The sequence below is a fragment of the Panthera tigris genome, chromosome C2, assembly GCF_018350195.1.
Source record: "Panthera tigris isolate Pti1 chromosome C2, P.tigris_Pti1_mat1.1, whole genome shotgun sequence".
Lineage (NCBI taxonomy): Eukaryota > Metazoa > Chordata > Mammalia > Carnivora > Felidae > Panthera > Panthera tigris.
The window spans coordinates 58,270,442-58,296,514 of record NC_056668.1 but is presented as its reverse complement, the minus strand read 5'-3'; the positions used below and the strand labels follow the sequence as shown (position 1 = coordinate 58,296,514).

At 40.5% G+C, this 26,073-nt stretch overlaps 1 protein-coding gene across 6 annotated transcripts; it reads right to left on the bottom strand.

Moving 5' to 3' along the window:
* Positions 1-26,018, bottom strand: CD200 (CD200 molecule). Of its 6 annotated transcripts, none has more exons than XM_042956622.1 (6): positions 25,187-26,018; positions 21,818-21,902; positions 10,908-11,228; positions 8,118-8,390; positions 6,021-6,174; positions 1-1,076 (listed from the first exon to the last, which is right to left on the bottom strand). In XM_042956622.1, the coding sequence occupies exons 1-6, from the start codon at positions 25,196-25,198 to the stop codon at positions 1,025-1,027; spliced, it is 897 nt and encodes a 298-aa protein (XP_042812556.1). In that variant the 5' UTR covers positions 25,199-26,018; the 3' UTR covers positions 1-1,024. The 6 variants fall into 6 exon arrangements, with proteins under 6 accessions (XP_042812556.1, XP_042812558.1, XP_042812557.1 ...); XM_042956624.1 differs by having other exon boundaries at positions 6,021-6,128; XM_042956623.1 differs by having other exon boundaries at positions 6,021-6,128; positions 8,108-8,390; positions 25,187-26,017.
* Positions 26,019-26,073: the final 55 nt, after the last annotated feature.

Genomic DNA, 26,073 nt, shown 5'->3' with positions numbered 1-26,073 from the left:
GTCTCTCTCTCTGTCCCATCCCCCCTCAAAATAAATAAATAAAAAGGAAAGGAAAGGAAAGGGAAATATATTTAGACCAAAGGGATCTATAAACCCATACATGCCTTCTCTGCTATTATGAGAAGTTAACTCATGAGAAAAGAAGACGGGAGAGAAAAGCATTTGAATTGACTGACTGTTATTTACAAAACTTCCTAAATGCCTATTCTTATCATATGTTTTCATTACACAAGTTTGAATTCACAACGACTAAAATAGGACTGACATCTTATGAGTCAAATGGGACAGGAAATGCACACTTTTTTAAATATGCGAGCTGATGGACTAACAATACTTATTCTTCTATAAAAATAGGTAAGTAAAGTTAAGGTTGCCGATGTTATTTTGCAATAAATTCGTCCCACATTCATTGTGGTAAACGTCACAAAAGAACATGAAGTATAGCAGTGAAACCAAGGACTTTAGAAAGACCAGCTATTAACAATGCAGTGAAGAAACACATGAAAAAACAGACTCATGGACCTAAGAACAATATGGAAGAAGAGAAGGAACATCAACAGAAAGGTTAATGGTAGTCTCAGAAAAGTTCTTTGGTCCTCAACACCTTTCTGTATTCTCCTTTCTCTTTTTCATTTCATTATTCATTTTCTTTCCTGGAATTACATCAGTTTTTAGAGCAGAATGGCGAATTATCTGGTCCAACTTCTTAATTTTCTGGATGCAGATGTGGAAGCTCATTGAGATAAAGTGATGAACGTGGGGCTGCCATCAGCTGGAGCCAGAGTCAGTCTCTGAGTTGTGGCTACTGATCCAGAGTCCATTCAACAGGACAACACTGCCCTACTTCACAAAATCAAGTCCTACAACAGACTTGAGAGGTGAAATGACTTCCTTTTGGAACACTCACCAGCACTGGGTCGCTTACATGGCAGAAGGAAATCTTGAAATTCTTAAGTCTTTTACCCCTACCTCTTTTGTTCTTGGAGAATGACCCTTTTCCTCCTGCCTTTCTCATGAATCAGATTCAAGTAGACCAGGACATAATATTCAGGGTTCTGTGTGAGTCTTCTAGGGCTCTAGATAAAAGAAAGAACAAGATATTAACTTCAAACATGTATAATTTCTATACATAGTGGTATATATTTCTATAAATAACAAAAGCGTCACTAAACACAGAATACTCCTGTGCATATTTAATTGGCAAAGATAAGGACATTTCTTGATCCAATGTGACACAAGGACACTGTGACTCTTTAAAAGGACATAGGTAGGGACTCCTGGGAGGCTCAGTCGGTTAAGTGACTGACTTTGGCTCAGGTCATGATCTTACAGTTCATGCATTTGAGCCTCGTATCGGTCTCTCTGCTGTCAAAATAGAGCCAGCTTCAGATCCTCTGTCCATCTCTCTCTCCATGCCCTTCCCCCACTGTCTCAAAAATAAACATTAAAAAAATGTAATTGCTTAAAAATAAAAGGACAGGTAATTCTAGGAAAAAATGTTCTGCAGAATCACTTAAGACTACAAGTGAAAAAAACATTAAAGAATTCCAAATGATCTGGGGCACCTGGGTGGCTCGGTCGGTTAGGCGTCTGACTTCAGCTCAGGTCATGATCTCTCAGTTCGTGAGTTCGAGCCCTGTGTTGGGCTCTGTGCTGACAGCTCAGAGCCTGGGGCCTGCTTCGGACTCTTGGTCTCCCTCTCTCTCTGCCCTCCCCCACTCAAGCTCTCTCTCTCTTTCTCTCTCTCTCTCTCAAAAATAAATAAACATAGAAAAAAAACCCTTTTTTTAAAGAATTTCAAATGATCTATGTGTATTTTATTTATAAGACCTTGAGCTTTGCTTCCTGTGGATATTAACTTGCTAGACATTGGGTGGCATTCATGTGTCACAAAGAAGACACATGGAGGGCCTTTCAAGGGCTATCAGATTTCTAGCACATAAACTGAAAGGATGTGGGCCTCACCTCAAGGTGTGTAGTTAGTGAAGTAAAAGGCCTAGGATTTTATCTTGGTGCCACCTCTCATTCTCTATGTAAATCGTAAGTAACTCTTCACCAGAAACTGCAATGTTTTAAACTTGCCAATATGCCCAGTATCCACTATCTGTGGTAAAAGACGTAAAGCAGCTCAGGCAAGAATGCCCGGGCTTAAGATTCTGTTAGCCAATGACTCTGTAATCAGATCATGCCCTGCCATTTTTTGATACGATGGATGGCATCTGCACCCATTGGAGTGTAAACTTTTGTAGAAAAATCAGTTGGAAGGCAAGATTTCTCCCGGCAGTATTGACCTAAGCAGTACAGTAAAGGTTGCTTAACACTTCCCTCATAAAAAGTGCCACATCTCTTCTGCTTGGAGCTCTGAGGAAACTGGAGTAGGGGTAAGGAGCACCCCCACCCCCACAACCACTCTGCATTAGGGAGACATAGGTACAATTATTACACAAAGCAAAGATTTGCATTTGTTTTTGGAAACAAATATTTTTTGTATTGCCCTTACAACTAATCACTATTTCACCATCAAAATTATTGAGCACTTCTGGTATTTGATATAGTACTAAGCGTAAAATAAGAGAAAGCGACATGATTCCACTGAGGACACAGTGTTTCATTAACACCTCCATTGTTATCAATGAAAAGACAGCCCATTTAAAGGTCAGGTTATTATGAAGTGAAGTGAAAGAATTCAAGGTAATTATACAGATAATGTTGGTGAAGGAAAAACCACTTTGTTACAAAATAGCTGGATGATTTGAAGAAAAAGTGAAGTTTGGAATAGGCATTTCCTACGGTTGTGTACATTTTTTACTGTTTTCCACTTATACTTTGACTCAATGAAACAAAAGAAAACTGCTGCTCAAACATTTCAAAAAGTGAGATGATTATCTGTTCAGATCTGCCCCCACGTGAGGTTTTTGTTACTGAGAAGCATGTAATCATTGGTGGGTTGACTAACGAGAAATAAGAGGTTATTTTCAATCCCAAATTTAACTTCATTGTAGTATATGTGGAAGGGAAAAAATTATGACCTCAATTGGGTTTTAATAGAATATTATAGAATAGGGGAAATTTTCCCTAGGAAATTTTATTTTTTTTCACTTTCTATTTCAGTAATAAAGCACTACATTCATGAAAGAAAATAAAAGGGATTTTTTTTTTTGAAAACCTATCAGTCTATTATTATCTGATTGTTGTAGTCTCGTGGGAAGTAACTGTGATCTGATCCTATCAGGAATGGAACAAAGAGAAACTGCCTCTAACTCACCATACCTTCAGAGGACACCTTTCCTGGTGAAAAGAACAATATTCTCTCTGGCGTTAAACAGGATCACAAGAAAAATAGATCCTAATTTGTACAAAAATAACATCATCATTACAGATTACCCCTCTATCCTGAAACTGTAAGTTTGCTGTGCTTTTGTGAGCAATGAATAAGTGATTTTGGTCTAAAATACGCTTTTTTGTTGCGTTTGTTATGGACCTAACAAAGAGTCAAACCTTACTTAACTAGATTTGTCTTACCACCCAGCAGCTTCTCAGAGATGATTTCTTTGCCCACATTCAACTAGTACAAGAATTAATTCATCCTTTCTCTCCTCTTTCTTTCTCCATGAACTATGAACACACACACACACACACACACACACACACACACACACACATTTAGTTCCCCCTCTTCACTTCCTTATTTCTGAACAGTTGCCATTTTTTCCAGTAACCAGGTCCAGAAATTTGGTGTCATTTTTGACTGATCATCATGTTCCCCTGCCCATCCAAAAGTTTTATGTTTTCAAATGATGGAAAGCAGAAGAGAAAAGGAAAACCCAAAGCAAGGGTAGGAAAAAAGTAGGAAGCAAATGTAGCAGGACTGTTCACTTTCATCACAAATTGATAATCAAAATTTGTTACTTAAAGAAATTTTAAACGTCAGTATCTCCGATGGTTTTCATCCCTTTCTGCTAACTTTTTGTATAACTTAAGTTTTGGTCCTGAGTGTTTAAGTCTCCAGCATAACAAACACTTGGTTTTACTAGCTATTTCAGTGTATGGGACCTATTAACATTTTTGAAACCCACAAAACAATTCAGCCACCCAAAATATGTCACTTCGCATTCAGTGTAATTAACTGAGTTGGCCATATGTCATGAAGATATCATCAGTAAATAGCAATTCTAGTGCTTACAAGATCCTAGAGAGGTGCAAGTGTTTATTTCATAAATGAGAAAAGCCTGGGTACAAAGATAAGCTGACTCCCTTTGCTTCAGGAATTGGAAAAGGCCTTGAACCATTCTTTTTCCCAGAAAACCTAAGACTTAATGAACAAAGGACAATTATTCTTCAAATGCCCCATTCTAGTGGAATTTACCTTGGGCTTGAATAGATTGCATTATAAGATTCTTGTCCAACAGGGACTTTTTAAAACAAATTTGAACACTTCATACTTTTTTTCTTCGTACTTTCCAAAAGAATACAGCAGTAACAGCAAGCTAAGACTAAAATAAATGCAACCCAATAGTGCCTTTCAAGTCAGAACTCCAGGGTATCACAGCTGGAAGAACATTCTGGCAGAGGTCAGGAGACCAAGGCCACGGTTCTCATCCTAAACCTGTTGTTAACTAGCTGTGTGACCTTAGGAAAAAAGTCAATTTTCCTCTCTGGCTTCAGTTCCTAACTGGAAAAACGAAACGTTTGGATAGAGTCAAACAGCCTTCTGCCTTTGACATTCTGCGGAGCACTAATGAATTCTATGGGTTTATGTTTATATGCAATAAAATTATCTAATATGTAATCCCCTCTCCCCACAGAACACATTCTTTTGACTACTTTTGCAAAGGGGTCACTGGCACTGAAGATTTGTTGTTTTTTTATAAAATGACATTAATCTGGTGTTTATATAAGGTTTATGCAAAATTAAGTGTTTGAAAAACCTAGCACATGAGAGATAGCTCATGAGACATAAAAGAAAAAGGGGGAAAAGTAGCGCTTAAGTGAAGTTTTTAATAGAAATTTAAAATAACACTCTAAACCAACATTTTCTTCCTTCCCTTACAGTTATCTGAGATGGTGAAAACTCCCATATCAGCCTTTCACCCTTGGAAATCCCCATCAACATGCCATAAACTGCAGCTTTGCATTAACTTTAATAAATTATGCACTGTCTTCAGAAAACAAAAAAATTTAATTCTCTCTTTCTAGCTGACTCCTCTTGTTTTACAGCGTCTCATTTTATAATATCTCACAATGCTTTAGACTCAGCATTTATGAGGTACTGAAATTACAATAAGAAAAGGAGAATTGAAAACATCACTTTCAAAATCTATCCTTCCACCCAGCCAGCCAGCCATCCACCCATCCATTCATCCACTGATTCATTCACTATTTTAATGAACATCTATTGAGCACCTAATAATATACATAAGATGTTGTGATAGATGTTGTAGGGGACAGAGAGAAAATGTGCAGTCTATAAAGACAGAATGACATAATGTAGTTAGAAGGTTGCCTATATGTTGCCTATAGTGTTTGAGACATAGTAAAAGTATAACAGAGAAAATACTATTTAATTAGTGAGTATATTGGATAATTTCAGAGTCTGTTACATGGAGTAGCTGGCCCTGGGGAGCGCTGTAAAAAGAAAAGAGATTGTCCTTCTCAGTAATAATGGAAGAACATAGTGTGGACGCTGAGACTTCTCTCCCTGGTTTTGCCATCAGCTGATTCAACAATGGTTGGATCAACATTTTCCACATTTCCTCTCATCAACCCTTACTCTCAAGTTACAAATAATTAGCCACTAAATGATCTTAGGAAACAAAAAGCAGAAGCATCCAGTTTTAACGTCCAATTGCAAGAAAATGATGCTGACGTGTTCTAAAATACCAGAAACATTTAGGTATTTTGGAAACAGTGAACAAAACACATTGTTGCCACCCCTTATTTACATCTTCACGCAACCCCCCCCCCAAATTGCTATTAAAAAGTCATTTGTTTCCTTCTGTGTATTTCTTGTGATCACTCACCTCGGTCTTGGTTCCGACGACGTTTCCAGTATAATAAGATTGAGATTAAGACCAGGAGAATGACCAGGGAAACAATACTTAACAATAGTGGAACTGAAAACCAAAAGCCTATAGATGTTGAGGGGGGAAAAAGGAGACACAAAGTCATAAGAAGCTGTTGAGGCAAAAAAAGATAGAGAAACAGTTGTGATTAGTTTTTCCTAGAACTGAGTTTAAAATGAAAACTACCCTTAAATATATACCTATTGAAGTTTACATTCATGGCTTTATATTATTTCGATAGCATTTAGTTAACAATAATCTAACCACACGGTTTATGTGGTTGCTATCTCTGAAGACCTTTGAATGTGTGGTTTCATTTAGTCCTCAAAACAGCCCAAGAGTTAGGTATTATTATTATTATCTCACATATACAAACAACAATAGAACAAAAAACTGAGGCTGAGAGAAGTTAAGCAAGCCCAGAATCAGAGTAGTAAGCAGCAGAACCAGGGCTCGGTCAGAGCTTGGTTTGCCTCTAAAGTGCATATTCTTTGCCTTACGGTCCGTGAAAGTCATATATTTATTGAGGGCGCTTTGGAAAATACAGAGTAATAGAAAGAAAAAAAAATCATGCATCTCATGATTCCGATCCCAGGAGTAACTCATCTCAATGCTTTTACTGTATGTCTTCTAATCTGCATCTTTGTTATTAAAGCTCTTTCCACCGGCCAACAAACAAAGTTCCTCAGCATCACTCTGCAATACAAAGACGGGAGGAAGAGCCTCCTGATTTGGGAGTTTCCAGCATCTTCCCCATACCTCCGTAAAGGGATTTGTTACATCATAATTGAATCGGGCACCTTCAGACAGAGATGTGTCTAAGTTCAACAGTTTCTGTGCTTGACACGTGCTCGAAGCACGGGAGACTTTTAGTAAGCGTTCGCAGAACAAACAAACATTACAGAGATGATGTTCACACATTATACATGACATAAGTCGATTTTAGCATTCTTGGGAAAGAAGACCAGTTCCTTTTCAACTTCTTGTTTTTCAGGGAAATTGACCCTTTGCCTTGGCTGAAAATGAGGATCTCTTCACAAGTATCCAAATCTAACACTGCATATCTTTTGACCAAATTTACCTAAATGTCGACTTTTTGATTCGTCTGTTTTTTACAAGGACCCCAAAAATGACTACAGGAAATTTTGCTTAGAGGCCACCACGCCAGTAAGGCATACACAGGAAAAAGTTTTTCCAAGCTCTGTTGCTTAAAATCCTCCCTAAAAAAAAAAAAAATCAAAACCCATCAATACCTTTTCAGGAGGCTTATTACAGACAGCCTCATCCAGAGTTGGTGCCTCAGAACCACAGAGAGAAAGAAAACCGTGACTATTCGCAAAGTGTCTTGCCTCTAAAATGGCCACTCCCTTCATTCTCCCACCCATAACCTTTACTTCTTGTATCCATGAGACCCAGAGATAGCAGTTTAGAGAAAAACACAAGAAAGCAAAAGGGGTTTTGAACAGGAGGCAGTTTGTTTCAAAGGGGTGAGGAAAACACCTTCCGATAGGTCTCTTTCTTAAAGCCTCTGTTGCCCCTTTTCCACAGTGTAGATTACCAAAGCCTTTATTGGAGAGGTCACTTCTTCCAGGAAATCTCCTTGATCCCTCCAGATTGAGCTGATGTCCCTCCTCCCCGCCCTCAATCCTCTCAGGGTGCACCGTAGCTTTCTTATTGAAGCATTTAACACGCAGTTTTGTAACTGCCCATTCTGTATTCCCAGCAAACCAGAAGCTTTCTGAGCAAAGGGACTGAGCCTTGCTTGCTGTCACATTTCAACAGTCCCAAAGCCTGGCACAGAACAGATACTCAGTAAATGTCAGCAGTGTGGAAAAATAAATGAATGGATGGATCTCAGCAAAAGCATTTGGTATGTGGGCAACATACCACATTTACCAAAGTAAGATTGGCTTTATTGGCTTCCTCAACCCTGTTTTTCTTTCCCCACTTATGCCATTCTCTCTCTTACTAGCTCCTTTGCTAAGAAACCAACAGGCTCGCAAAACATTCACCACCTTCCAGGTGTGTGACACATCTTTGCCCACCTTCTCTTACCTTTGTCCAAAGTTTGCCTGACGCTGGTCATAGTCCCCAGGTGTAGCACCTGGCAGATTACCTCCTTCCCCACCTGGCTCTTGGGGTCTTTGACCTGGAGGACACTCGTGACAGACGTGGTCCCATTGGGGTGTGAGAGAATCTCAGTACTGTTTTCAATCCCTGACCCAGAGACCTTCCAGGAGATCACAGGGGCTGGGCGGGCATTGGCAGAGCAAGTGATATTTACGTGGTCTTCGAAAAATTTATAGTGAAGGAACACTGTGGGCTGTACTGGGACAAAAAAAAAATGATGGTCTGCCATCAGTTAAGCACCACATTCTCCTCAGAGGATGAAGGAAGATCTGTACAGAAAGACACTGGGGGCTCAAGACATAAGATGGCACATCCAACCCAAACTGGGGCATCTCAGTTCTTCCTGTGTCTAATTCTCTGGCCGGCAGGATGGAAACTGGCCTAGTACAACCCTGCAACAAGAAAAATCCTCTCTGTCGTTTCTCTGCAGGGGAATTAGCTGAATGGATAAAGGGCATCTTCTTTCCCATACAGTCCAGAGCTTAATTATTCTGTTCTCTTTTTCCACGGGCAATGCAGCACCTCTGCCTTCTTCTGGGTATCCCTCTCATAGTCTGACAATAGTCACCAATCAGCACTTCCATACAGGTAGCTTGCACTTCTCAGAAGTACCAGGGCAGTTTCAGAACAGAGAGCCCGTAGAGGGGCTGCTGCTTAGGCATGGCCTTTCTCTGCTTGGAGCTGGACCAGGGAATGAGATGCATGGAGGAGACTTGGAAAGTCCCTGCTTGGAATATCCATAAAAAATGTAAATTAGAAATTCACATGCCCATAACTAGAAAATCACAGAATGACAGTTGGAAAGACCTTGGAGATCACCTGAATGGAGTTAAAACAACTAGTTAATGAGAAAAGGATATTATTTTAGTCCAGCTATAATCCTGTTCCCTTCCAAAAGTCCCTTGACTGATGAATTCATTGCCATCGTATATTTTTCAATGTGCAGTTTATCTCTGCTGAGTAAATGCAGTTTTGCTTTCCTGTGGTTGCTTCAGAGCCCTCAAGATAATTAAAGGGCAGTAACTAAATGAAAGCCTGGTCTGTGCTTAGAGGTTCAAGAGGTGGGAGGGTGACAGTGGGCTGGAGGAAATGGGGCCAAAGGGCTGTGGCTTTTTCCAAAGAGTACCCAGATACTAATGTCAAGGGGCACTGGGGGAAGACAGATAAAAGTGAGGGAAGATGAGTAGGGTTGACATGGTGAGACTGGGTGGCAAGGTGCTCTGGTATATCCAAGGATGACTTAGATGAAGGCTGTAAGGTGTAGCTGGAAAGGGTCAGAATGGAAAAGAATGGGGTTACTACCCGAAAGACTCAGGGGAGTGTGGTTTTCAGGCAAAAACTATTACAAAATATTAAGGGTAAAGTATAGGGGGGAGAAGAAGAAGAAGAAGAAGAAGAAGAAGAAGAAGAAGAAGAAGAAGAAGAAGGAAGAGGAGGAGAAGAAGGAAGAAGAAGGAAGAGGGAAGAAGGAGGAAGAAGGAGGAGGAGGAGGAGGTGAGGAAGAGGAGGAAGAAGTGGAAGGGAGAGGAGAAGGAGGAGGATGGAGGGAGAAGGGGAACAAGAAAAAGTAACAGAAATGAGAATGACACAAGAAGGAAAAAGATGAAAAGTGATGAGGAAGGGGGAAGGAAGGAAGGAAGGAGGGAAGGAAGGAAGGAAGGAAGAAGGGAAGGAGGAGAGAGAAAAAAGGAAAGGAAAGAAGGAAGAAAGATTGGAGGCGAGGGGAGAGGAAAAAAGGGTACAAAGAGACAGAACAGAAGACATAGAATCAAGAAGAAAATCTGACATAAGATTCTGCAGAGAGGATTCATTGTAGGCAAAAATAAGTGAAATATATATATATATATATATATATATATATATATTGTTTGTTTGTTTGTTTGGTGTTGCCATATGTCCCTTGCACTCTTGTCTACTGAGCATCCTCTTACCCCAGGTCCAATATTCTTAGTTCAAACTCTCACTTTAACATTCCTGATAACTATGTCTAAATTTGTCTTTTCCCTTCTAAACCTACCACCAACTGTGCTATGCTCCAAAGTTATGCCTCATTCCCACTTCTAAATTCTTGATCTCAGTTATGTGTCAAAGGAGAGGAATCTTGTCAAACTAACCCTATTGGATTGTAAAAGAATGCTTATTATCCAGTTAAATCTCTAGTTGGCCTCAGGTATGAAAGGCCTCTATGGTACATCCCCTTTCAATCCCAAGAGAACTACATTAAGCCAAAATGAGAGGTACCACATAACTGGCTTCAGGTTATCCCAATCTGGCTCTTTCCTTAGATCCAAAAATGTTTATGCTGTTAGGGACTTTACAGATAATCTATTTTATACTTATTGTGTAGATAAAAAAAACTCTGCTTCAGAGAGTGGACGGGACTCTTTCAGGGTCACATGATTGCTAATGGCAAAGCCAGGTCAGAATCATATCACTACTTAGGAGAACCCCATTATCCTCACCATCGTCCTTAATTTACCCTTGCTGACAACACAATTCCTCAGAGCAAAGAGAACTCCAGGCAGAGATTCAATGTGGCCCCACGAACTCTTCCAATAACCATAACTACGTTATGGTAGACATGAGAGGCTAGGTATCTTCTCATAAACCTTTCTGAGGTTAAGATCCTGAAAAATTAGGCACCACCACCATGTTCCAAACATTCTTGAAAACAACATTTCTAGCCAGAGACAATGTATTATCAGAGATTCTCACCAGAGAGGGTGAGGCAGGCTTTTCCTGAGATCTTCCCGGAACCAAAAGTATTGAAGAGGCACTTGTAACACCCTTCATCCTCCAGGGTGGTATTCCAGAACGTAATGGTTGAGTTCTTGAGTTCCAGCTGGGTGATGTTTATCTTGTCCTTATAGGCAGGCTGGACTACAACCCCATGGTTCTTGCTGAAGGTGACCATGTTTTCTGGGCTTACAGCCTTGATTTTCTGCCATGTCACAATCAAGACTTCCTCGGAATTTTGCAGAGAGCATCTTAAGGAAGCAGGTGTGTTCAGCAGCTCTTCTTCATCTTGGGTCACCACTTTTATCATAGAATCATAAAAGAACATTTATATTTTAAAATTTAATACATACAAGTACACATTTTTCTGATTAAAAATGCATGTTCAAAGTTAAATATAGAAAACATAGGGGAAAATGCTGGAGGAAAGGGGATAGTGGAGAAGAAGGGGGATCTGGATTTTCCTTGTCCTTCAAACATAGCCTTATTGAGGTCAGAATACTTGGAACACCCAGGAAATAGATCTGCGGAGCGACAGAAGGATCTCCATGGTTGGAAGGAGACAGCCTGGCAGGATGCATGTGTGTGTGAGTTGTGGGAGATAAAATAGTGCTGTTATGGAGAAGTGGGAACCCCTTCTGTGAAGAGACAAAAGGGAAACAAAGAGGGGTTGTGAAAGCACAGCAGTGAGTTAGCACAAGAGGAAAACCTCTCTGGACCATGGACTAGGGAGCGAAAAGTACTGAGTGTACTAGTTTGTTTTTTCAGTCTTTGGAGGTGAAACTCTCAGGTTCTGGAAGTGCATGAGTTTCTTTGGAGCAGAGCTGTGGCACGCAATCCTGGGGAGGAGGGAGCTGGTCCCAGAGTGCACAGCATGATGTAGTGATCTTTGGGGCACAATGGAAAAGAACAATCCCCTTCCTGGACTACTTTAGAAAGAGAGTTTATTGCCTCCTCAAGGACAAAAGACCCCGCAGGTGTGAGCCAAAGGTCTTTCATCAGCCAGGTGGAAAGGCTCTACTCTGGAGCAGGAGAGCAGATCACTGTCACGCCAGTCCTTTAAGACTTTGGGTTTTGAATCCCAACTGAGTGCCAAGGAGAAGGCACAGAATTGTGGCGCAGGGCAAGCTGACCACCCTCGCTATTCTGTGAGGACTGCCTGAACAGCGTGGGTTGAGATCCCTAGTTGAGATCCCAATCTGAGACCCCTAGATTGGGAGTACATCCTTTTTTCCCCCTAACAACAATGCGGTGGGACTTCAGAGAGCAGCACAGCTGCCCCCAGTGGAGGCTGGACACACTTACACCTAACCCCTCCTTTCCATGCCTAGCAACTGCTTATTTACTGAAACAAGACTGACCCAACACAGCCAGCCTTGCCTCCAGACCAGCACAGCCACCCCCCAAACACACACCAACAGACAACTCTGGGTTTCTTTTTTCATTTTTTTCATCCCTCTTCTTTTTTTCTTTTGGAATCAGGCTCAGACTTTCTGATTTGTTTTTTGTCATTTCTTATTACATATTTTTTATTTGTTTTTTTAAATCCTTTTCTTTTTCCTTCTGCTTTCCTCCCCCCCCCCCCCAATTTCTTTTCCTTTCACTTTCCTTGGAATCGGCCTTATAGGTTTTGATATTCTATTTGGTTTTCCTTTCTCCCCTTTCTTTTTTCTCTTTTAATGGGATCCGGCTCCCCTCCCCTTCCTTTCTTCCCCCAGGGTTACTTCAACAAACAAATCAAAGCACACCTAGTTAAAGGTCCAAACACTCCCCACTACAAGCAAGGAGGAGCTCTGCAGAGGACTGACCAGTGGCACAAAGCAGCCAAAATGCAAGAGCAGAGTACACTCAACAAAACACCAGAAATACTTCCCGGAGTGCCAGGCCCTCAACAGTGTATGACCCTTTTTTAATATAGCATTACTCTTAGGTATAGGACACATAATATGCTTTTAAAATACACAAAAGACAGAAACTTAGCCAAAATGACAAGATGGAGGAATTCTCTCCAAAGGAAAGATCAAGGAGAAATCACAGCCAGAGACTTGCTCCAAACAGATATAAACAATATAAATATATTCAGAACAACAGTCATAAGCCTAATAGCTGGGCTTGAAAAAAGCATAGAAAACACCAGAGAAACCCTTGCTGTAGAGATCAAAGACCTGAGAACTCACCGAGATGAATTTTAAAGAATGCTATGGATGAGACACAAAATAAACTAGATATAGTGACAGTGAGGACCGAAGAGGCCGAGGAGAGAATAGGTGAAATAGAAGATAAAATGATGGAATATAATGAAGCTGAAAAAGAGGGAAAGGAAATTACTAGCCCATGAGGGGAGAATTAGAGAACTAAGTGATTCTATAAAATGAAATAATATCCATATCATTGAGTCCCAGAAGAAGAAGAGCAAGAAAAGGGGCAAAGGCTTATTTAAATAAATTATAGCTGAGAACTTCCCTAATCTGGGGAAGGAAACAGGCATCCAAGTCCAAGAGGCACAGAGAACTCCCTTCAAAATCAACAAAAACTGGTCAACACCATGATATATCATAAAGTGACTTGCAAAATACAAAGGCAAAGAAAGAATTCTGAAAGCGGCTAGGGACAAAAGGTCCTTAACCTACGAGGGTGGACACATAAGGTTAGAGGCAGACCTGTCCACTGAAACTTGACAGACCAGAAGAGAATGGCAGGAAATATTCAATGTGCTGAATAAGAAAAATATGCAGTCAAGAATCCTTTATCCAATGAGGCTGTCATTCAGAATAGAAGGAGAGGTAAAGTTTCCCAGGCAAACAAAAACTAAGGGAAATTGTGACCACTAAACCAGTCCAGCAAAAATTCTAAGGGGGACTCTCTGAGTAGAAAGCAGCAAAGACTACAAAGGACCAGAGAACATTACCAGAAACACAAAATCTACAGGTAACACAATGGTGCTAAGTTCGTATCTTTCAATAAGCACTCTGAATGTAAATGAATTAAATGTCCTACTATAAAGACATAGAGTATCAGAATGGATAAAAAAAAAAAAAAACAAAAAAAAAAAACAAGATACATCTATATGCTGCCTACAACAGACTCATTTTAGACCTGAGGACACCTGCAGATTGAAAGTGAGGGGATGGAGGGGTGCCTGAGTGTCTCAGTCAGTTGAGCATCTGACTTTAGCTCGGGTCATAATCTCACAGTTGTGAGTTTGAGCCCCACATCAGGCTTTGTGCTGATAGTGCACAGTTTGCTTCAATTCTCTGTCTCCCTCTCTCTCTGCCTCTCCCTTGCTTGCCCTCTCTCTCAAAAATAAATAAACATTAAAAAATTAAAAAAAAAAAGAAAGTGAAGAGATGGAGAACGATTTATCATGCCAATGGATATCAAAAGAAAGCCAGAGTACCACACTTAATAACAGACCAACTAGATTTTAAAACAAAGACTGTAACAAGACATGAAGAAGGTCATTATATTATATTTAAGGGGTATATCCATCAAGAAGAGCTAACAATTGTAGCACCGAACATAAAAGCACCCAAATATATAAATCAATTAATCACAACCTAAGCAAACTCACTGCTAATACCATAATAGTAGGAGACTTTAGTACTCCATTTACAACAATGGACAGATCATTTAAGCAGAAAATCAACAAGGAAACAAAGGTTCTGAATGACACACTGGGCCAGATGGACTTAACAGATAAATTCAGAACATCTCATCCTAAAGCAGCAGAATACACATTCTTCTAGAGTGCACATGGAACATTCTCCAGAATAGATCACATATTGGGTCACAAATCAGTCCTCATCAGGTACCAAAAGACTGAGATAACATCATGCATATTTTCAGATCACACTATCAAACTTGAAATCAACCATAAAAGAAAAGGTGGAACGCCCTCAAATACATGGAGGGTAGAGAACATCCTACTAAAGAACGAATGGGATGCCCATAAAATTAAAGACAAAGTTAAAAAATACATGGAAGCAAATTAAAATGAAACACAACAGTCCAAACCTTTTGGGATGCACGAAAGGCAGTCCTAAAAGGAAAATACATTGCAATTCAGGGCTATCTTAAGAAGCAAGAAAGTTAGAAAGGTCCCAAATAAACAACCTAACCTTATACCTATAGGAGCTAGAAAAGGAGCACCAAATAAAGCCCAAAGCTAACAAAAGAAGAGAAATAATAAATCCTACAGCAGAAATAAACAATATAGAATAAAAAAATCCAGTAGATGGGCGCCTGGTGGCTCAGTCGATTAAGTGTCCAACTTCGGCTCAGGTCATGATCTCGAGGTCTGTGAGTTCCAGCCCTGCATCGGGCTCTGAGCTGACAACTTCAGTGCCTGGAGCCTGCTTCAGATTCTGTGTCTTCCTCTCTTTCTGCTCCTTCCCCACTTGTGCTCTCTCTCTCTTGCTCTCAAAAATAAATAAAACATAAAAAAAAATACAGTAGAACAGATCAATGAAACTAAGAGCTGGTCTTTTGAAAGAATAAACAAAATTGATAAACCCCCAGTAAGACCTCTCAAAAAGAAAAGAGAGAGGACCCACAGAGATAAAATCAATGAATGAAAGAGGAACGATCACAACCAACACCACAGAAATACAATTATAAATAATACTATGAAAATCATATGCCATAAAACTGGGCTGTCTGGAAGAAATGGACAAATTCCTAGACACACGCTACCAAAACTGAAACAGGAAGAAATAGAAAACTTGAACAGGCCCATAACCAGTAAAGAAATCAAATCTATAATCAAAAAGCTCCCAACAAACAAGAGTTCTGGGCCAGATAACTTCCCAGGGGAATTCTATTACACATTTAAAGAAGAGTTAACACCTATTCTCCTCAAACTGTTCTAAAAATACAAATGGAAAGAAAGCTTCCAAACTCATTCTTGGAGCCAGCAAAACCTTGATTCCAAAACAAGACAAAGACAGCACTAAAAAGAATTACGGATCAATATCCTTGATGAACCTGGATGCAAAATTTCTCAAGAGATACTGGTAAATCGAATCCAACAGTACATTAAAATAATTATTTACCATGATCAAGTGGGATTCATTCCTGGGTTGCAAGGCTCGTTCAATATTCACAAATCCATCAATGTGATACACCACATTAATAAAAGAGAAGATAAGATCCTTTCAATAGATGCAGAGAAAGCATTTGACAAAATACAGCATCCTTTCTTGATAAAAACCCTCAAGAAAGTAGGGATAGAAGGATCATACCTTAACATCACAAAAGCCATATATGAAAGGCCCACCACTAATATCATCCTGAATGGGAAAGCACTGAGAGATTTCCCCCTAAGACCAGAAACATGACAGGGATGTTCACTGTCACCACTATTGTTCAACATAGCACTGGAAGTCCTAGCCTCAGCTATCAGACAACACAAAGAAATAAAAGGCATCCAAACTGACAAGTTAAAAGTCAAACTTTCACTCCTCATAGATGATATATAAGATACTCTACGTGGAAAACCCAAAAGATTCCACCAAAAAAACTGCTAGAACTGATACATGAATTCAGCAAAGCTGTAGGATATAAAGTCAATGTACAGAAATTGGTTGCATTTCTATACATCAATAATGAAAAAGCAGAAAGAGAAATCAAGGAATTGAGCCCATTTACAATTGCACCAAAAATCATAAGATACCTGGGAATAAATCTAACCTAATAGGAAAAGAACTGTATGCTATAGAAAACCATAGAAAGCTTATGAAAACAATTGAAAACTATAGAAAGCCTATGAAGGAAATTGAAGCAGACACAAAGAAATGGAAAAACGTTCCATGCACATGGATTGGAATAACAAATATTGTCAAAATGTTGATACTACCCAAAGCAATCTACAACATTCAATGGAATCCTTATCAAAATAACAGCTGTACTCTTCACAGAGCTAGAAGAAACAATCCTAAAATTTGTATGGAACCAGAAAAGAGCTCTAAAACTCAAATTAATTTGGAAAAGAAAACCAGAGGTGAAGGCATCACAATTTTGGACTTTAAGCTGTATTACAAAGCTGTAATCATCAAGACAGTATAGTATAGGCACAAAAACAGATACATAGATCGATGGAATAGAATAGAGAACCCAAAATTAACCCACAAATATATGGCCAACTATTTTTTGACAAAGTAGGAAAGATTATCCAATGGCAAAAAGACATCTCTTCAGCAAATGTGCTGGGAAAACCGGACAGCGACACACCGAAGAATGAAACTGGACCATTTTCTTACACCATAGACAAAAATAAATTCAAAATGGATGAAAGACCTAAAGGTGAGACAGGAAACCATCAAAATCCTACAGGAGAAAACAGGCAGCAACCTTTTTGACCTCAGCCACAGCAACTTCTTACTAGACATGACTCTGGAGGCAAAGGAAATAAAAGCAAAACTGAACTATTGGGACCTCATCAAGATAAAAATCTTCTGCACAGTGAAGGAAACTGTCAGCAATACTAAAAGGTAACCGATGGAATGGGAGAAGATATTTGTAAGTGGCATATCAGATAAAGGATTCATGTCCAAAATCTATAAAGAACTTACCAAACTCAACACCCCCCCAACAGATAATAATAATAATAATAATAATCCAGTGAAGAAATGAGAAGAAATGAATAGACACTTTTCCAAAGAAGGCATCCAGATGGCTGACACATGAAAAGATGCTCAACATCACTCAACATCAGGGAAATGCAAATCAAAACCACAATGAGATACCACTTCATACCTTTCAGAATGGCTAACATTAACCAGTCAGCAAACAACAGATGTTGGTGAGGATGTGGAGAAAGGAGAACCCTTTTGCACTGTTGGCGGGAATGCAAACTGGTGCAGCCACTCTGGAAAACAGTAGGGAGGTTTCTCAAAAAGTTAAAAACAGAACTACCCTATGATCCAGCAATTGCACTACTAGGCATTTATCCACGGGATACAGGTGTGCTATTTCGAAGGGATACATGCACCCCAATGTTTATAGCAGCACTATCTACAATAACCAAATTATCGAAAGAGCAAAAATGTCCATCGACTGATGAATAAAGAAGATGTTGTATATATATGCAATGGAATATTACTTGGCAATCAAAATAATGAATTCTTGCCATTTGCAACAATGTGGATGGAACTAGAGTGTATTATGCTAAGTGAAATAAGTCAGAGAAAGATATCATATGATTTCACTCATATGTGGAATTTGAGAAACACAACAGATGAACATAGAGGAAGAGAGGGAAAAATAAGATTAAAACAAAGAGGGAGGCAAACCGTGAGAGACTCTTAAATACAGAGAACAAACTGAGGGTTGCTGGAGGGGAGGGCAGTGGGGGGATGAGCTAAATGGTTGATGGACATTAAGGAGGGCACTTTTTGGGGTGAGCACTGGGTGTCATATGTAAGAGATGAATCACTGGGTTCTACTCCTGAAGCCAAGACTACACTGTATGTTAACTCTCCTGAATTTAAATTAAATTGAATTAAATAAATAAATAATAAGTAAAATTCTTTTACTAGTGAAAAAAAAGAAAAAATAGAGAAAAATGCAAAGAAAACATTTATGTACATGCCTGATGCTGTTAGAGAAATATACATTCAAATACGTATATTCAATCTTTAAGAGTAACAGAGTAGAAAAACAAGAAAGCAAACTCCCACTGAACAAATATTGTGTAAAGAATCCCTGGAAACTGAAAGTAGGTAGAATGAGGTTGAAGATGAACACTGTCAGATAGAATAGAATGTGTTCGTGCCCAGAGAGGCAGAAGCAGGAAAAGGGCCAATGGACAATTGGCAGAGTGATAGGTTTAAGTGAAGAAGATACAGCAGCCCCATACATTCCACACACACACACCCTGCAAAAGAAGGGGCAGCAACAGTGGCGTCTGCCTCCAGAAAGCAGTGCTGAATACGGGAACGTAAGGTAGAGAAATATTCAGGACAGTGCTTCAGGAGGCTGCATCGTAACAGACGGCTTTGGCAGCCAAATAAGAATCTACACACCCCCACATTTTTACTTAATGCAATGCAGAGCATAAGGCATGACAATAACTTCTTCCCCCACAATGCTGGCTACTCATGTTGATATGATAGAGGATTCCATAAGAAACTGCAATATAAAAACAAACAGGCACAGGTGTGAGAAAGCTGACACAATGAAAGAAGAAAAATGAACTCTACAAAACCTAAGAACTCCTACCAAATGAATAAAGATATCATAAATCAAGAAACACTTTGACATGAATACATGTCATATCTTACGTGTAAAAAGAAGCCAGCATTGTAAATAGTAGAAACTAGAGGTGTAGCAAATGACATCTATAAAATCTTAACTTGGCTCACTTAGCAAAATGGACATTGCTGAAGAGTCAATTAGTTAAGTAGGAAGGCCACATCATGAAATTCTTTCAGAATATAGCACAAAGGGATAAAGATATGGAAAAAATTAAAGAAAAATTCAAAGACCTAGAATGTTTCACCGGTAGTCCATCAAAACTTTAAAAAAAGGGGAAAAGAAAGAATAGAAGATAAAAACACTGTAAGGGACATTTCAAAATGACAAAAGGAGCAATCTAAAATAAGATATATTAATTATAAACCTTTATATGCCTAACAACATAAGTGAAACATACAAAAGCCAATAGAACTGCAAAGAAAAAAAATTTTTTTTAATTTTTTTTTTTAACGTTTATTTATTTTTGAGACAGAGAGAGACAGAGCATGAATGGAGGAGGGTCAGAGAGAGAGGGAGACACAGAATCCGAAACAGGCTCCAGGCTCTGAGCAGTCAGCACAGAGACTGACGCGGGGCTTGAACTCACGGACCTCGAGATCATGACCTGAGCGGAAGTCGGACGCTTAACCGACTGAGCCACCCAGGCGCCCCGCAAAGAAAAAATTTTAACCCTCAGAGATAATGGGAGAGTTTCACTTCCATATATTAAAAAATATATATAAAGCAAAAAAGTCAAATATAAGGATAGAGAATGGACACCTGGGTGCTCAGTTGGTTAAGCATCAGACTCTTGGTTTCAGCTCAGGTCATGATGTCACAGTTTCGTGAGTTCGAGCCCCACATTGGACTCTGTGCTGGCAGTGCGGAGCCTGCTTGGGATTCTCTCTCTCCCTCTCTCTCTGCCCCTTCCCCATATACTCTCTCTGTCTCTCTTGAAATGAATAAAGTTTATACACACACACACACACACACACACACACACACACACACACACATATATATATGGATAGAGACGATTTGAAAACTGAATATTTATATATGAATCATTATATATAAATTATGTATGTATATGCATATAGGTATGTATTTATAAACTTTTATACAAATAGAACATATAGGGGCACCTGGGTAGCTCAGTCAACTGAGCATCCGACTTCAGCTCAGGTCATAATCTCATGGTTCACAAGTTTGAGCCCCACATCAGGCTTGCTGTGGTCAGTGCAGAGCCTACTTAAGATCCTCTGTCCCCCTCTCTCTTTGCCCCTCCCCCACTAGTGTGCACTCTGTTTCTCTCTCTCTCTCTCAAAAATAAATATTTAAGAAAAAACAAAGAGAACATACAATCTCTACAAACATTCTCCAAAATTGAACTTGAAAAAGGACGCAAAAAAAGCTGCTACTTTATGATCCTGAACACTGTCCACAATGCAATAAAACAGGAAATTTACATGCTTCTTTTAACTCTAATTACACCAGAAACCATAGGAAGAATAATCAATTACTATGAGTGACAAGGAGAATATAATGTATTGAAATCCAAAGAAACTGATAAAGCAGTTTTCAGAGGGAAATATTTAATCCTAATTTCATTAGGAAACAAAAGAATGAAAAATGAATACACACATATATCCAGAATCCCACACTGCCTCCCAAAAATAAAAACAGTGAGTTAATATAGATGTTATATATATATAGTTTTAGGGAGGCATATTCTTGGTAGATGTGAAAAGTTCTAGAAGCAATACCTGCCGTTGGGATTGGGGTTTTCTGAAAGTTCCTTGAGATTTTGCAGAGCAGAGATTTGAAGAAACTGCTGCTTTTAGAATGGAGAGTAGAAAAGGAATCAAAGCTACAGTTTTAACTTCTTAGATGATTTTTCTCTTTTGACTATGGAAGAAATAATTTGGTGAGAACGTTTACGATTCTTTGATGCTTCTATAGAATTCCATTTAGATTCCCCCGGTCAGTTGGTGAAGCCTGTGCTGTGGATGGTGTGAAACCTGCCCTGCCCCCAGCTGTAAAGGCTGTCGTAAGGGCACATCACATGGAAGGTGATAACAGGCCAGCAGCAAAGTGAGGTGTGATTTCCTATGAAAGAGAGCAGACAGGTCTGGCCCAATCAGGAAATTCAGCAGATAAGTGGACAGCACAAGCATGTGTTACCTAACAGACTGTGAACCTACGGAACCTCAATATTTCGTTATTTTCCATAGTTTTCTATAAAAAGGGGCAACCCCATTTAAAAAGCTTACTGCTAGAATACCTTCTAAAAAGGGTATATTAATTTATACTCCCCAAGCATTTCCCTATCTTTACAAACAGGGAACTATGTTTAAATGATATTTAGAAGTTACTCGATTTGATAGGTAAAAAACATCTTAAATTAGGAAGAATTTTTTTTTACGTCTGGTATAATCTATGAAAACGGTTTGCAAGTATCCAATGTCTTTTTCCACTTTGAAAACAAAAATGTGGAAAGCAGAAAGAACCACTCCCATTCCTCCAAGCAAATTACACATTTAAATAATTCACACAGACAAATGAACTAGCACAGGCCAAACAACAGTGGTCAAATGTTTCCATCCCAGAAATTTTGTTTCCTAGACTCCACACAGGGGAATTGCATAACTTTTTACCTTGGGCCGCCCTGCAGAGCCTCACTGCTGCGAAGAACCAAATCAGTCTGTAGGCAGACAGATGACACAAGAGCCCAACGAACACCTGAAGACAGAAAGCAAAGCAGAGAAATGGGCATTTGAATGTGGACAAAAAGCTCAAGAAGCTTCCATCTCATTGCTATCTCCAGAAATGCTGCAGCTGAAGTTTTAACCACCAGAGAACTTTGGTTCTTTGGATGTAGAACCAGGGACTATAAATGGAAGAAATAAAAGACTGTGCTCAGGATATGGGAAGGGAAAAGCAACCATGTAGCTCATCCATTATGGCAATCCCTAGCAATTGGAAGCCTTGCTCTCAAAGCCACTACTGTAAACAGCAAGGTCTCAAAGATGTAGGATGGTCAGAGGGAAAAAAAAAAAACTGCCATAAATACATACAGAAAACACAGAGACTGCAAACGTTAGAGAGCATTTACATCCCAAATAATCCACATCTGTTAACATTAAAAATGTAACTCAGGGGTAACCATCTTTCAGAAAGATGTGACTGCCTTGAAGTTTGCTGAAGTATTTTTCCCTGAGAATTCTGCAAATTTTACATGAATTGCACCTTTTGAAAAAACAGTAATGTCCTTTTTTTTTTTTTTTTCTTCAATGCTTAAAGTGACCGGGCAGAAACCCCTGGCATTTTACATGGTGATATTTAATGAAATGTTATTCTGGGTATCATTTTACTATAAGATGAGAGGATGGGATGTAGACAGATTAACCTCTCTCTACAATAGCCCCATAGATCCATTCATTTGGTCTACATGTGTGTTCATTGTAAGGGGTACAGGCCAGAAATGTAACTTTTCCCTACATTTTTCTATAATAGAGATACATAAGAAATGTGGGTTTCTCTGTATTTTTCTTTAACTAAATTTCATTGTTATTTCACGTTGCCATTCCAACTAGAGGTAGAGACTTCATTGCAGTCAATGTCACATAATCTCTGTCAATTCAGCCCCCTGCCACCCCAGCACTTCACAACTGTTCCAGTCTCTGGCATTGCATTGCATCTCCATTCCTAGAGGCTCACACAATGCCAAGCCACGGGGCAGGGCTGCTAATGCTTGGTTACAACCATCTCTCCACGGTGGCATTCTCTAAGATGGCCGTGTTCCCCTCGAGACATCATGGTCATAGCAATTAAACAATTAAACCTTGTGCTTACAGTGTCTTCTCTTCTTTTGTTCTCCTGATTCCGTGCTCCTGGATTCTCCCTGTGTTCAGCAAAGGGGCGTTCTGCGTGTTCTCTGCCTATCCATCTCTTGTCTTACTGTTCACTTATCATGATGGGGAGGCCGGTCTCTTTCCACAATTGCCCCCAAGAAAGCAAGGCACAGGTGTTTTCTGTTCTTGGATTTCAACACCTCCCTGTAAGTTCTATTTATCATCCTCCCTGAACTCCCCACTCATGGGCACCAGGCACAGGGCCACCTTTTCAGAGCACAAATTTGTGTCTGAATATAGACTTCAGACAGACCCTCTTTGCTTTCATAGCCTAGAAAACATTTACTTCCGCTAGGGTTGGGAAAGCTGGTTCCTCCATTACCCTGCGTTTCTCCCAACTGGAATAACACATGTCGTGGGTTTTTCAGCATATTTAGGCTTTTAAAACTCAAACGCTTAGGCTTTTGCTATATCAACACCTTGGCTTCTGAAACCAAAAAGTCTTCTTTGGCATTCTAAGTCCATGGTATTTTTTTAAAAAACCATATGCCCCTCTCTTACGTGGAAACCCAAAAGCAAAGATGATGAGAAATGCAGAATGGATTGGTTCTCATAGTGAAAATCCGTGTTTTAGGATAACAGAGAAAACAGATGCACACCAAAACGCAGTGTGTAAGCTGGGAGCCGACAATGTTTTTAAGAAGCAAAACACAATGATTGAGACTAGGGAATTCGGAGGAAAGCCTTGCTATTAAATATATACATAATTATCCTGGGTGATAAGTTGGGTTAGCACAAATGCAGGATGCGTGGGCCAGGACAAATGACTCTACCTCTCCAAGATGTGGGCAAAATAACAGCACCGAACTCTTTTATTAAAAAGACTAAACAAAGTAGTACATGTAAGGATCCCAGAATTGTGAGTGACACAGATAAGCGGTGAATGAATATCGTTATTATTTCATCGGGTTGCTGTAAGAACTCAGCATTTAAAATACTTAATATTTTAAGTATTAAGTATCAATTAAGCGCCTAAGATACAGTAAATACCAAGACATGTTAGGTAACTAAAAAAATCCACGAATCACATCATACACAGGGAGTACAAATATTAAATGGAGAAATCCAGGAGCTCTTTGCCGACAAGGCCAAGGTTCACAGAGACCTGTGCCTCTGGCAACCAACTGCTCAGAGCCTCCTTCCCTGAGTGTCTGGGTCCAAATCCTGATCCCATCACATGCAGTCACATGGACATGTAAAAATTAACCTCTCTGCTTGTTTCCTTATTTGTAAAATCAGGGAATTTGTAAAATTCCTTCTCTGAAGGCTGTGAAGATCAGAAGCGTCCAGCGCAAGGAAACACTAGCTCGCAGGCCACCATACTCCTTTGTTAAGATGCCGAATGACTGGCTGTGTGGTGTCGCCAGTAAACTACATCTGAAAAAAATTACCTTGAGGTATTACTTGTATTTGGATTTTAACTGTTTTATTCATTGTTATTATTTCTTTTCATTACGGCAGCGTAAATAAAAAGGCTCCCATTCAGTTAGTAAACAGGTCCTGAATAAACAAAGGGTCTGTCTCTCTTGGATATCCTGGGGTTTAACCCGGATTTATAGGCTCTCAAGGCAAATCCTTTATGGCTCTCAAGACAAAGGGACCGGAGGATGGAAAAAGAGGCCGGTGTATCCCAGGAGGGAGCGAGCTCCCCCGGAGAGAGCGAGCCTTGAATCCTGCAGCCCCACCCCAGCTTTGGGTGCCACGACGGAGCCAGAACAGCACCCACATCCCCTCCTTGGGACAGGGTATAACAGAACGTGCTCTGCCGCCCTCGAGCCCCGGCCAGTAAGCCAGGCCGCCGGACTGCCCAGAGGGCCCGCCGGCCGCCAGCGCGCCTCCCCGCCCAGCTCCCCTCCGAAAGAGCCCGGGAGAAGCGTCTCCCGGCAGCATCCTTTTTCCAGGACACTGGGACAGGTACCCGGGCCGCCAGGAAAGGCCTGAAGACCTCCCTGCCGGAGGCAAAATCCGCTCCTCCCCAGGTGAAGCGCCGCGGGGCCAGCGCCGACCGACACCGAAGCCACAGACAGCTCTGCCCGCCGCCAGCCCGGGGCCACGCGCGCCGCATCGCCCACCCCGCGCCCGCCGTCCCGCGTCCGGCCCGGCCCGGCTCACCAGCCTCTCCATGGTCGCTCCCTGCCGCGCGGGATGGCCGGCCTCAGCTGGAAAGCCCGAGGTTTCTCGCTAAAGGAGCTGGAAGCCTAGAAGGCGCGGCCGGTCCCCGCCCCGAGGAGCTGCTGCAATGGCTCTCCTCGCCGCCCCCCGCCTCCCCCGCTGGAGTCCTCACCGCTACACCCACTCGCGGGAGCCAGCGGTTGGGGTTTCCAGTCTCGTGGGTAAATTCCCCATCTGAAACACGGTGCATTTGTCAGAGGTGGCCGTTTTGGAAACACTTTGAGAAAGTGTTGGGAAAAACATACACTCTTTCCATTTCCACTCTACAAGGACCCAGAGAAAAAGGAAATGAGGGGAGGTGGGGAGACCTCAATCGTTTGAGCTCTCGCTCAGAGGTATGGCTGTCTGCATTGCTCAGCAGGTGTTAATCCACAGAACGAGGCGAAACTGAAAAAGAACACAGGTTTGTTATTTGGGGTCTCGGAATTGCAATTCGGGGGAGCACAGGTTTCAGGAAACCAAAAAAGTGTTGCTCTGGTAGGGAAAGCAAAGGCGGGGTATGAGAAAGAAGGAAGGGGTAATTGTATGTTGTAGACAAAGAAGATAAGGGAAAAAGATGCTAATCTGGTGCTGACCCGTTGAGCCACTTCTGATAACTATCTTATTATTTTCTTGCTGCCGTCAGATTAAACTGCCCCTACTATGTGTTTATTAACTTTACTGTCCTCGTATGGCCTGAACGCCAGTTGCTCTGTTGAAATTTAACTGCGTGCAAAACTATTGTCGCTGAATTTCACCAATAGACACTAAAAAACAAATGCACATGGGGTGCTTGGGTGGCTCAGTTGGTTAAGCATCTGACTTCAGCTCAGGTCACGGTCTTCCAC

Bases quoted from the DNA above. Each gene is read 5' to 3' on its own strand.
- CD200 (XM_042956622.1), bottom strand. The intron at 6,175-8,117 runs GTAAGAGAAGGT...TTGCCTCAACAG, and splicing joins CAGGCAAACTTTGGACAAAG to CTTCTTATGACTTTGTGTCT. The intron at 1,077-6,020 runs GTGAGTGATCAC...TCTTTTATCTAG, and splicing joins TCGTCGGAACCAAGACCGAG to AGCCCTAGAAGACTCACACA.